Genomic DNA, 11961 nt, shown 5'->3' on the forward strand with positions numbered 1-11961 from the left:
TGCATTTTGGATGATTTAGTCAACTTTGTAACACCATGGTGTTCCCGGTCAAGACCGCCATAAAGAAAAGGAATTAGTAACCATCCGGATCAGATCACACACACACACACACTCTAGATGTGTCCCCCCCTTATGTGCCCAATCCCCCCATGTGAATCACACCTGCCACTCACACAAACACACACAGAACAATTTGACACATTTCCCGCTCTTATGTGCCCATCCCCCGACATGGATCACACCTGGCACACACAATACATGTTCAGTGTCTGTTCTTTGTATATTTACTGCTGTGTTTCATGTATACCAGTAGTCTGATACAATATGTACAGTTTGAAAGGGTGTTAAATGAAATGTGGTGATGATTCATGTTTTGTGTGTGAATGTAATAGCAGTTAAAACAGGACCGGTCAAATTTGACCGCGAACACCAAAGTAAGGGGGGGGGGGGGGGGGGGGGGAACGAAGACAATAGGAGGGTTAAATCAAATATGTAACTTAAACGTTTTTGTTGCTGTGGCTGCCTTGTTTCTTTATCAAGGTGCATAGTTTTCCCATTCTTAAATAGTAATTTGAACGTTGAGTCATTAGCACATACATTTCCCATATGACTTGATGGCGTATGTAAGAAAATCCTCACCAGCGATCTGCTTCTTGAGGATGTCGATCTCGCTCTTCAGACTCCTGATCTCCCCCTCCCTGTTGGGGCCAACAGGGCCCTCGCCTGATGGATGCTGCAGGGCCTGCACCGTCTGAGTCGACTCTGCAACCGGTCCAGCAAAAAGAGGCTTTAGTAAAGTGCTTAGTCATGCTTTCTAAAGACCACATTTGGCTTTAACTGATCATTATGAAGAACAAGTTGATTGCACAGTGTTACGGGCGTAGAATAACGACACCATCAGCATTTAGACTGGGGCCCTATAGGTTCCTCCAACTAAAATCTCCCGGGATTTTGAGAGAGAAACGCCCTCTGAAGGGAACTTTCGGGGTGTTAGCCTATGCAGACTATTTACATGCATAACAACCTATACAACACAATCGAGGGAAGGGAAACCCCAAAAAGCTTAATAAGGACTCTTTAAGATTTGTTATGGGCCAGTTTAGCCTTAATCAGAAAGTCACAGTGTTGAAAGAGGGAGATCACACGAGTAAAGGGACTGCAGGCAAAGCATACACTGAGCCCCAGTACAAGGGCTGCCATATCTTGCTTTGCAGTGATGTCTGAATAAGTCTATTTTGCCACAGAAGTCAGCTTTACCTTGCAGTTTGCGGCTCAGCTCTAACTTCTCCTGCTCCAGGCGGCGGATCCTCCTCTCGTAGGCCTCTGTGGCCAGGCTGTCCTCCAGGCCTCGCTGGACAACCAGGTCCAGCTGGTCCTCTCCCGGCTTACCCAGATCCCCCACCAGCTGCCGCAGGGAGGAACGGTCTGATAGGGAACTGCAGAGGTGGAGGAGGAACACAGATCGTGAGGAGAAAGGTGTAGGAGGCAATGACATCAGCCATTATCAGCCGAGTGTAGAGTGAGGAAAGGAGATTAAAACAAGGCCATTTATAGAGTTGAAAAATAGACATAATGGTGTTAACAGAATAAGACAATGCAATATGAACGTGATTATTAAAAGGGAGAGAAAGAGGCCAGGGTGAAACAGCAGGAGAGGGGAAACAGGAAAGAGACGTGGACGACAGAGATAGAGATGAGTTGAAAGATGAGAGGATGTTGAGTCATGGAAGAAGGGGGAGAGGGAGGGGGGAGAAGGAATGACAGCGACAAAAAGGAAGATGGGGAGTGAGAGAAAAAGAGGGAGAGCGAGGGAAAGAAAGGAAGAGTGCAAGGGGACATTATCACTGAGCCTTGAACAGATAAGAAGAAAGCGGTGGGTTTGTTGCTTTCTCACGGGTAGCCTTCAGGGTGAGGATCTACAGCGAGTCCTGAACATCACCTTATTAGGGAGGGAAGCTACTCCAACACTCCTACGCCGCTATGCTATGCAATGAGAAGGCTTGCTGGGTAATCTGTCCATTTATAAGGACTAATTACAAATGATGCTAGATTGTGTAGATCACACTGTTTTCATCCTTATTTGGTCAAAATGTATATAAATGCATGCAAAATACACTTATCGCAATTCTAAACAATGAAAAGTAAAGCAAGAGAGTCCAAAAAAAGACAAATTCTAAATAAAGGCAGCGGCTTAAAATAATGTTTCCATTGTTATCACTTACCATTTACTGGTGTAGGTGAAGCCCACAAATGGCAGGTGGTGGCCGGAGAAGGCAGTGTGAGAGGGCGGAGGCATGGTCTCCTGAAAAAGATTTAGAAACATGAGAAAAAGAGTTAGATATTGACATGTTATAAAGGCGAGGAGAGAGGAAAAGATGAACATATTCCCCTACCGAGTTCTTTAGGCAGTCATCATCCACATCAAAGTTGGAGGTATCTGTAGGACTGCTGACTTCTGGGATGTAGGGAGCCTCACATGTGAGAATGTTCTCCCAGATAATGCCTGCACACAAGAGAGGTCACAGGATACTTTTAAGCATAAAACAGTGGCACAAATCTATAAATCTAGTTATCTTGATCATGTTTTTGATTAAAAAACCTGTTTCATTTATTTGCACAAAATATAGGAAATAACAAACATCATGTATTAGGGGGTTCAAGGGTGTTGTGCTAATGAGATTACAAGATATTATAAAAATCTATTAAATGATCGAACCCCCAAATCAGGATGATACACACACTTGTAGATCAAAACACCTCTATATCCTTATATTGGAAAAATAATTTAAATCCCTAAATACCTTGCGACATAAGTAACGCTAGAACGTACCAACAAAGAAGGGGTGGTGCTGGAAGTCTTCGATGCCGTTCTGGCCCAATCGGTGCTCTCGGCTGCAAATGAGCCGGCGAATCAGATCCTTCGCATCCTCTGACACGTCTGTGATCTGCTGCGGGAACTGGAAGCGCTCCTGTGGAAGATGTCATGGTACTCATTAGAGGCATGGTCACTGGCACAATTGATCATTCCACCTCGTTTCTCCTTTATGCTTATATATCCTATCTTTAAAACTATTTTGCACTGTTTCTTAATAATGTATTGCCATGTGATTGACACAAAGAGAGTAACAGCCTAGAATCCACTACAAACTCTATAAGCTCACCTTGTGGTTCATGATCTTCCCGTAGGTTTCCACCAGGGACTCTGCATAGAAGGGAGTCTCGCCGTACAGCATTTCATACATGCAGACGCCCAGGGACCACCAGTCGCACTCAGGCCCGTACTTGCCCTTCCCATCCTCCATAGCCTGGAGGATTTCTGGGGAGATGTAGTCTGGAGTCCCCACCGCCACGGAGGACTGGACCTAGCAGAGGGATAAAAGAAAAGTCAAGAATTGATGCAAAAAATCTCTGAAATCTCACATGTAAAGAAGGGAAACATTTTAGTATTCAAGTCCAGCATGCATGCTAATGAAAGTCATTATGATGATGAGTAATAGTCTGCAGTTTTGGAAGCATACAAGATGAATACCAGAGTTCTAGCTAAAGGAAACAGGACTTTTTTTTTTGGCTACACTTTTTTTTGGAGCTCATTTTTTTAACTTCTAAAGCAATTTTGAGAATTCACATGATGCTGAATCCTGAATCAAAACCAAAGCAGAGTTGAATGCTATATGTTGTCTGGATGAATACACAGTGAGAGAGAGAAGCAGATGTTGGCATCTGTCTCTTTATTCTTCAGGAAGTTGCTTTAATACAGAAGAAACCCCCAAGACATGATTCAAAGCTCATAAAGAAATGTTCCAAAGAAATGTCAAACAAGGTCCAACAAGCCCTTCAATTATTTGTTCAAATGGTCATATAACCTCATCACTATATTATCATTGAAAGAAGACACTGGGGAACATCTTTGATCATCTATTTCATCCTGTCATTTCTCCGTTATGTAACTTCTTTTCTTTCTTTTTGCTCCGAGGATTGTCTGAATCACAAAGTGAAGGCCCAGCCGAGCAGCAGAACCACACACCCCTCCTGGGAGACCCCCAGGGGTTGACTAGGAGGTCAGTAAAAGCTCTGGTATGTTTGCTTTGGACCGGAGGAGGCTTCAGCAGTAGTGTGGTAAAAAAAAAAAAAAAAAAACCTACCGTCCCGTCCTCCATGAGTTTGAGGCAGGAGCCGAAGTCTGCCAGGCGGATGTGGCCGTTCATATCCAGCAGGATGTTGTCGGGCTTTATGTCCCTGAAAGAAGAAAATACTAAATAAATAACCATAATTCCTCAAAGTAGAATGAAGAAAACAATATTTTTCAAAAGACAAATATACTTGAATGACATTCAGAACGCCCACAAGCCAGATCTCACATCACACCATCGATAATAATCAAAATTAACTTTTTAACCTGGGAAAATGTTACTAATAATTCAGATATTTATCATTCAATTAAGTGTAATTTCCCCATCGCCCATTAATCAGCAGCCTGACAACTTTAAATTGACCATAGGAAAGAATAAACACTGGAATAAGTGTGGGAATTAGCCTTGCAGCAAGTGTGTTTGTGCAGCTTTCCAAAACACACAAACATGCACTGTTGGAGGAAATATGCAAGGCACAAACACACTCCCACTTGCAGAAAAAAGACCCTGTGTCCTAAACAGACACACTCCCCTGTTCACTACTCCTTCAATATTTGTGTTTGTGAACAGAGACAGACTGGGGGGGGGTTCGGGGGGGGGGGGGGGTAACTGACAACACATTCTTTCACAGATGTGTAAACGGTGGCTGGCCACTGTAGATTCTTCTTCTCAGCCTGCATCTGCTCAGCATTACTTCTGCTGATGGTATGTTTATAATATAGATACTGACTCTGGCCTGATTTCAGCTGCTGGGATTCATTGCTGCAACAGCTGGATCGTCTCAAAACTCATCAGCTGCTTTCACTTCTTAACCAGCACCTCAACAAATGATAAGGCAATCACGATTGAAAATGGGGCTGTTGAAGACACATTTCATTAGCTGAAGTGCAAGTGAGCTTTTCAATTCCTGGAAACACGAGTTTAGTTGGGTGCTGTTAGAGGATGTGGGCCAAACTCAGATTTTGCGCGGATTGTCAAAAGTTTGGGATAGAAGGCTTTGTTTTTGCGGCCATGTTTGTGGCTTTGCATCTATGAATCACTGTGACGTTGTTCCGATTCATATCATCTAAAAAATTAAGAAAACAATTGCCTTTACTCTTGTTTTGAATCATAACCTAGTATATATAGCGATTTGTGTAGGGGCAAGAAGACGTTCGTTTCTAACACACGCCCAGCCAGGAGGAAAAACTATTTCAACATTGAACCCTGAACAATCATATCAAACGGATACAAGCAGGAAATGCTCACAATTGAGAAGTCATTTTCTGTCTAGTGTTGTTGGCTAGACGTTGTCAAACCATCTGTTTCAAGTTGGCTTTGTAATAGTATGCAACTTCTCCTGTTGGAAAGGCTCACATCAGGACGGTTTTTTCTGTCTGCAGCCATGTCATACATTTTATTGGGCAGGAGGGCCATGCTAAAATTATATTTAATAGTTTTGCAACTTTGGGATCCAAGTGATCCTTAAATTGTACACATGATACACATGATACACTTTTCATTGTAGTTTTACCATGGACGGAAATGATATATTAGTGTTGTTTGTGACTTTTTTTGTTTGTATGGCAAGCTGTTGTCTTGGTCCATTTATGTTCAGTTTCTGATAGGTGGAAGTTGCCAGAACTCATGTGTCATGACATCAAACTTCTGACGCCTACACTGCTGGAAATTTCCAACAAGAAGGAGTCAAAGTAGAGAAAAAGGAAAAACACATTTTTATTTGTATACATGACTGCTTCAATGTAACTGTGCAAACATTCTACAGTGTGTTCAAACGTAGAGAAAGTAAACCAGCTGTGTTGGTTCAAAAAACCTTTGTACGCCTACTATTTTCCATACAGAAAATTGGTCAGAATCAATAGGAAAATCAATAAAGAACCGGAACCCATAAGCACAATGGATAATGTCGTTGGTATCACATAAATCGTATCAATTTCCAACACCAGTGGTAGTTTGCATCATCTTCAACGTTATGAAAATTGTGTATACTTTCTGTAAACTAACAAAACCATGGTAACTTCCAACTACTTGGTGCAAACTATTAGAAATGTTTGTCAAGTGTTCACTGACAGGTGGTTTGTGTTGGGCTGTTGGTGCTATTGTTTTTCATGGCAGTACTGTTGGTGTGTGACTTGGAGAGGGTCTGAGTCCGACCCTTGTCAATTAACTACGGGGGTCCCTCAGGGCTCTGTTCTTGGTCCCCTCCTCTTCTCCCTGTACACAAACTCGCTCGGATCAGTCATTAGCCCGCATGGTTTTTCTTACCACTGCTACGCTGATGACACCGAATTAATTCTGTCCTTTCCCCGCTCAGAGACCCAGGTCGTCGCACGCATCTCTGCTTGTCTAGCTGACATCTCTCAGTGGATGTCTGCTCATCACCTCAAACTCAACCTGACAAGACTGAGCTGCTCTTCCTTCCGGGAAAAGATTGTCCCACTCTTGACCTAACAATCAACATCGGCACCTCAGTTGTTTCCCCGACTCAGACTGCAAGGAATCTGGGTGTGACCCTAGATAACAACCTGTCCTTCACTGCAAACATCGCTGCTACAACCCGTTGCTGCAGATACACGCTTTACAACATCAGGAAGATACGTCCCCAGCTGACACAGAAAGCGACTCAGGTTCTGGTCCAGGCTCTCGTCATCTCACGCCTAGACTACTGCAACTCCCTCCTGGCTGGTCTACCTGCATGTGCCATCCGACCTCTGCAGCTCATCCAGAATGCAGCGGCTCGTCTGGTCTTCAACCTTCCTACATTTTCCCACACTACTCCGCTCCTACGCTCCCTCCACTGGCTTCCGGTAACTGCTAGAATCCACTTCAAGACACTGGTACTTGCGTACCATGCTGCGAATGGATCTGGCCCTTCGTACATCCAGGACATGGTTAAACCGTACACCGCAGCGCGTGCACTACGCTCTGCATCAGCCAAACGACTCGCTGCGCCCTCGCTGCGAGGGGGACCCAAGTTCCCAACGGCGAAAACACGTGGGTTTGCTGTCCTGGCTCCAGCATGGTGGAATGAGCTCCCCATTGACATCAGGACGGCAGATAGCTTGCACATCTTCCGGCGCAAACTGAAAACTCATCTCTTTCGACTCCACTTCGAGCGTTAGAACTATTAACGAAGCACTTTTATACTAATAAAGGACTGGCTTATCTATAGCCAGTTGAGTAGCACTTGAAATGTTTTTGCTCTATGAAGCCTGATGTACTTATATGATTCTGTTTTCTTCAAGTTGTATTTTGTTGGACGAACGCACTTATTGTAAGTCGCTTTGGATAAAAGCGTCAGCTAAATGCAATGTAATGTAATGTAATGTAATGTGTGTTAATGTGTATATGTAGGCTAGATCTAGTGCCAGGCCTGGTTTAGTCAACTCTTTGTGGCCATGGTAAGCAGTTTTAAGGTTGTCATTCTGAGTAATTCCAGGAACAAAAAGTCATTTGTTGGTTTCATCTGTGACCTTCTGGTGTCAATGTAATCATTCTTGTATTATGTGTGTTTGAAATCCACGTCATCTTAATCGTAATATCATACTAAGTGACCCCAATGGTTGCAGGGCATGACTGGTTTGAAACAGAGATGTCACTGTCTCCCAGCATCATGGCTAAATATAGCCTCTGTGCTGGCCGGACCAATCCCCTGAGGGGGAGACCCTGTCCAGCCTAGTGTCTGAGGCCCTCTTATCAACACAGTGACCCACAATGCAGCTCAATACACACGGTATGAGGGCCACATAAAAACTCTTCTACAGTAGTGTCAAAGGCACACACACAGTACACACTCACACACTCGGAGTCCAGGGTTACTGAACTGAGCTGCTGCTATTTGTGTGCATTAATGTGAGCATTGTTCTGCTTTAAATAAAAATAAAAACTGATGACCAATACATGCATACACCCCCACAAAGCCTACCCCCACACCACTAGCACTCTCATAATGACTGATAAGAAGTGGATGAGGAGATACAACTGAAAGAAGCAGAATACAATACAAAGGCAACCCTCTGCAACCATTTGTTGACAGTCATTTGGAGTACAGATTATTTGTTCCATTTTTGGTAGTGACAATGGCTCCAACTTGCATCATTCAACCACTACAGTGTGAGCATTTTCTTAACATTTGGCTTCAACAGACCTAAATCCAGCATTATCTCTAAATAAAAGTTGCATCAAGGTCGGAATAATTCCAGTGTGTTCTAAAACAACCAATACGGTAACGTTCTCTGGCAAAACCATCGATTCTTGCCAGATAACAAGGCTTTAGGAAGTAGAAACTGATCAGTAAAAGCTCAAGAGATTCCCACATTCCACTTTGAATTATTCTGTAATTCTTGTTTTCAAATTGTACACATTGAGACTTTGGGAGATGTTATTTTCTTTAAAAAAAAAAAAAAGAGTGGGCAGACATAAACTAGCTTTGAAGACGTCTTTGATGTCTCCGTCTTCCGCGAGACATCTCTTCAAAGCCAGATGTGAAGCCCCTGTCATTTTCCAGAAGTGTTAATAGTCGCATCGCATGGGGATACAACAGGGGGAGGGCCAGTTATCTCTCTGCCTTAGAGACGCCACTAAATCACAAACCTCTCAAACCATGGATAAAAGTAATATGCGCACATATGTGACTTGTATAGACACATAAAAGTGGGGCTCCAAATGTATATATATATATATATATATATAAATTGACACTTACTTTTCCATATCCCTGCTTGCATCCTGGGTTACTTAAAAGTCTTTTTAAAGAGCTCACAGATGAGTTCCAGATTGGACATCACTTTCCAAAGCGGATACTGTATATAGGATTTGGATGGGAACCACATACTGTACCCAAGTGCATCGAACATTCACATAACCTACTGTATCTGGAGTGATGTGAACTTGGCAGGCATGAACTCGCAGAAACAACTGACGCCATGTATACTCAAGGTCATACTGTCGAAGTACATCTTAAACTTCGACATAGTAAAACGATTTATCTGATCTAAGAAAATGTGAGTTGGACTTTACACTGCTCCATTACATCTGACATTTTACCTTGACTTTAACAACCCCAAACTAATAGTGGCGCTAATGGAAGGCAAGAAGACACAAATTTGGGCATGTTCGCTGGAAAATGATGCAGCTTGTGATTGTATAATGTTATAACTATAACCTTTTGAACATGTTCAGCCTGTAAGATCTGTTAATTCAGTTTCATTAAGAGCAAAGTATAACTCTATAGTGGCCCTATGCATCATTAATAGCGCTATGCAACAATGTTTTTCACCGGTAAAAAATGTGGACTTGAAGGAGAGTGGTTGTGACGCAATACAAGGGTTAAGGTTAGGTTTGTCAATAGATTGGCTATGAAAAGTTCTATGAGGTAAGACAAATGTGTTGGTGTGTGTTAAGGGTACACACAATGTTTTTGTTGAGAATCTAAATGTAAATAGAAACTTTATTGACATGGAAACTACACAGGGGATCTTTAAATGGCAAATCTGTAGTTTCAACGTCTAGCCTAGATTATCTCATGTTTCACAATTTGCAAGATAAATGATAAGTTACTTTCTCTGCAGCAGTCAAACGTGACAATGTCACATTTTCTGTTTGTGGATATCACTGTTTAACCTGACATGCCATATGGTTTGTTAAACATTCTAGAGGCCGTCAATGGAAACTGGGCAAGCACTTTCAAAACAAACTTGTCTGTTGATTGGAATAACCATCTGTCAATCACATTCCTAACAAAGACAGTCAGTAGAAGAGCGAGATAACATAATTTCCATCGAGAACAATTCCACCATACCAAAGGCTCACAACATCTGAACACTGAATCTGAATCACCTTGACAGGAAGTGAAAACCTTACAAATCATAAATGACACCTGGAACAATTGTCTGTGTTCTATTACACTGTGAGCACGTGCTGTGTGTGTGTGTGTGTGTGTGTGTGTGTGTGTGTGTGTGTGTGTGTGTGTGTGTGTGTGTGTGTGTGTGTGTGTGGTGTGTGTGTGTGTGTGTGTACACACACACACAGGTGCTTCAATAGCAGAAGTCCCTAATCTGTTCCAGAGATTTCTGGTCTAGCAGAGAGCAGACAGCATGAGTTGACCCTCGCCTGTCCATGTGTGTGTAAATGTGTGTGTGGCAGACAGGCAGCACAGTGGGGGTAAGGGAGGGGGGTAATGGTGCAGCTACTGATAAACCATTTAGCAATCAGCCCCCGTCTGCCCACTCCCCTCTCTTCCACCCTTCTCCTTTCCCAAATCTACCTAAACCTTTTTTCTCTCTCAGATACCAAAAATCTATTCATCTAATAAAATGTTTTCTCCCCCTTGCAATTCAAATCATCAGTTGGTTTTTTTAACGTTCTTTCTCACTCTGGATTTTGTGACGAGCCCCCTAATCATCAAGCCTGCCACAGAAAAGTACCGAGCCCACACTGGCGGCTAACGGCACAAGAGCTGACTCGCATTTAGGATTCATTTCATGGCGGGTGCTAAGCTAATGCTAGGCTAATTGCTGTAGCTTATTGGGCTACTGTATCGCAGGGCTTCTGCAGTCTTAAGGAGCAGTGCAAAGACGAGAATAGAGGGAGGTAATCTCCTCTAAGACCACAGCATCCATCTGGGAGGGCCATCTGGACGCCACCTCACAATACACACACAGACACATTCACACACACAATGTGGCCTGCAGCAACAGTGGAAACTGCAAAGACAAGGCATGTCCACATGGCTCTAGCCAAGCATTTGTTAACTATGGTTCAAAGAACTGCTGCCTGTGTGACTCCTGTTATCACTAGATACTGACACACAGACACATTCCTCCTACTTATCGAAAAACTAACATTTCAAATAAATGTCCGTTGTCAATCGAGTTTGAGAATATTATAATATCCAAGATAGACAAATTTAACAATGTGAATGAAGATCTTTTATAAATGCAAGTGTATTTGTGTGATTTCATTAAAATTGCCAAAAGATAATGCAAATAAATAATTTTTCATTTAGTAACGTTTTGGGATTATTAATGGGAGTATGCACATCAAGATGAGCAGAAGGTTGTGAAGCAGAGTCCTGCACGGGTCTCATTTTCAAGACCCGCTCCCGCCCTGCACCCGCAACGTGCAATACCTAACCCGCCCCGCCACATTGCCAATTAGTTCCGCAAACCGACCCGACGACACAAGATCCGCAAACCGACCCGAACCCGCATATCCTATGAGCAGTGAAAACATGCAATTATTAACACACGCAGTTGCGTATTTGGCTCCAAAAGCGTGGGATGTTGGTTGTTTTCTCCATCTAGGGCAGTGGTTCTCAAACTTTTTCTGTCAGGCTATGGAGATAGTCTAGCGAGCACCCCCAAAACAAATAGTCAGGCTCAGTGGCGGGGCGCCAGAGATTTGTTTTGGGGGTGCTGTGGGGTAGCTTGACGTTTCATAGAGGGTGCTCAAACATTTAGGGTTTCCCATTAATGCACCAGCGCTACAGTGGAATGTTCTACTGCAACAATCCCCACGCATATACACAAAGTACCTGTGACTGTTACAATGAAGGCTCGATAATCAGCTCACGGCATATAGGTGTAAGCAGGGGTAAAGTGCTATTTTTACAGGTGGTGTGTGGACCTCACATAGGGGGGTCCGGGGGCATGCTCCCCCGGGAAGATTTATTTTTAAATATTGAAGTTAAAAGCATCAATCTGGTGCACGTTGAGAGCAAAATGAAGAGATCTATGGAAACCTCTCTCAACACCCAGATGAAACAGAACTGTAAACAGATTTACTTTTTCTTTATGGATATTTTACAAATCACCCTTTTAAACTTTATTCT

General features: G+C 43.0%; 1 protein-coding gene across 5 annotated transcripts in view; it reads right to left on the reverse strand.

Annotated features, from left to right (window-relative positions):
- cdc42bpab (CDC42 binding protein kinase alpha (DMPK-like) b) overlaps window positions 1-11961 on the reverse strand; it is an 89335-nt gene that overhangs the window by 24272 nt on the left and 53102 nt on the right. For all 5 annotated transcript variants that reach the window (XM_034228567.1, XM_034228566.1, XM_034228568.1 and 2 more), the window contains exons 6-12: window positions 4143-4236; window positions 3162-3362; window positions 2831-2969; window positions 2394-2503; window positions 2223-2302; window positions 1258-1436; window positions 640-762 (exon numbers count right to left, since the gene is read on the reverse strand). In XM_034228567.1, coding sequence (XP_034084458.1) covers window positions 640-762; window positions 1258-1436; window positions 2223-2302; window positions 2394-2503; window positions 2831-2969; window positions 3162-3362; window positions 4143-4236 — 926 coding nt within the window. The remainder of the gene's footprint in view (window positions 1-639; window positions 763-1257; window positions 1437-2222; window positions 2303-2393; window positions 2504-2830; window positions 2970-3161; window positions 3363-4142; window positions 4237-11961) is intronic.

The sequence above is a fragment of the Gymnodraco acuticeps genome, unplaced genomic scaffold, assembly GCF_902827175.1.
Source record: "Gymnodraco acuticeps unplaced genomic scaffold, fGymAcu1.1, whole genome shotgun sequence".
Lineage (NCBI taxonomy): Eukaryota > Metazoa > Chordata > Actinopteri > Perciformes > Bathydraconidae > Gymnodraco > Gymnodraco acuticeps.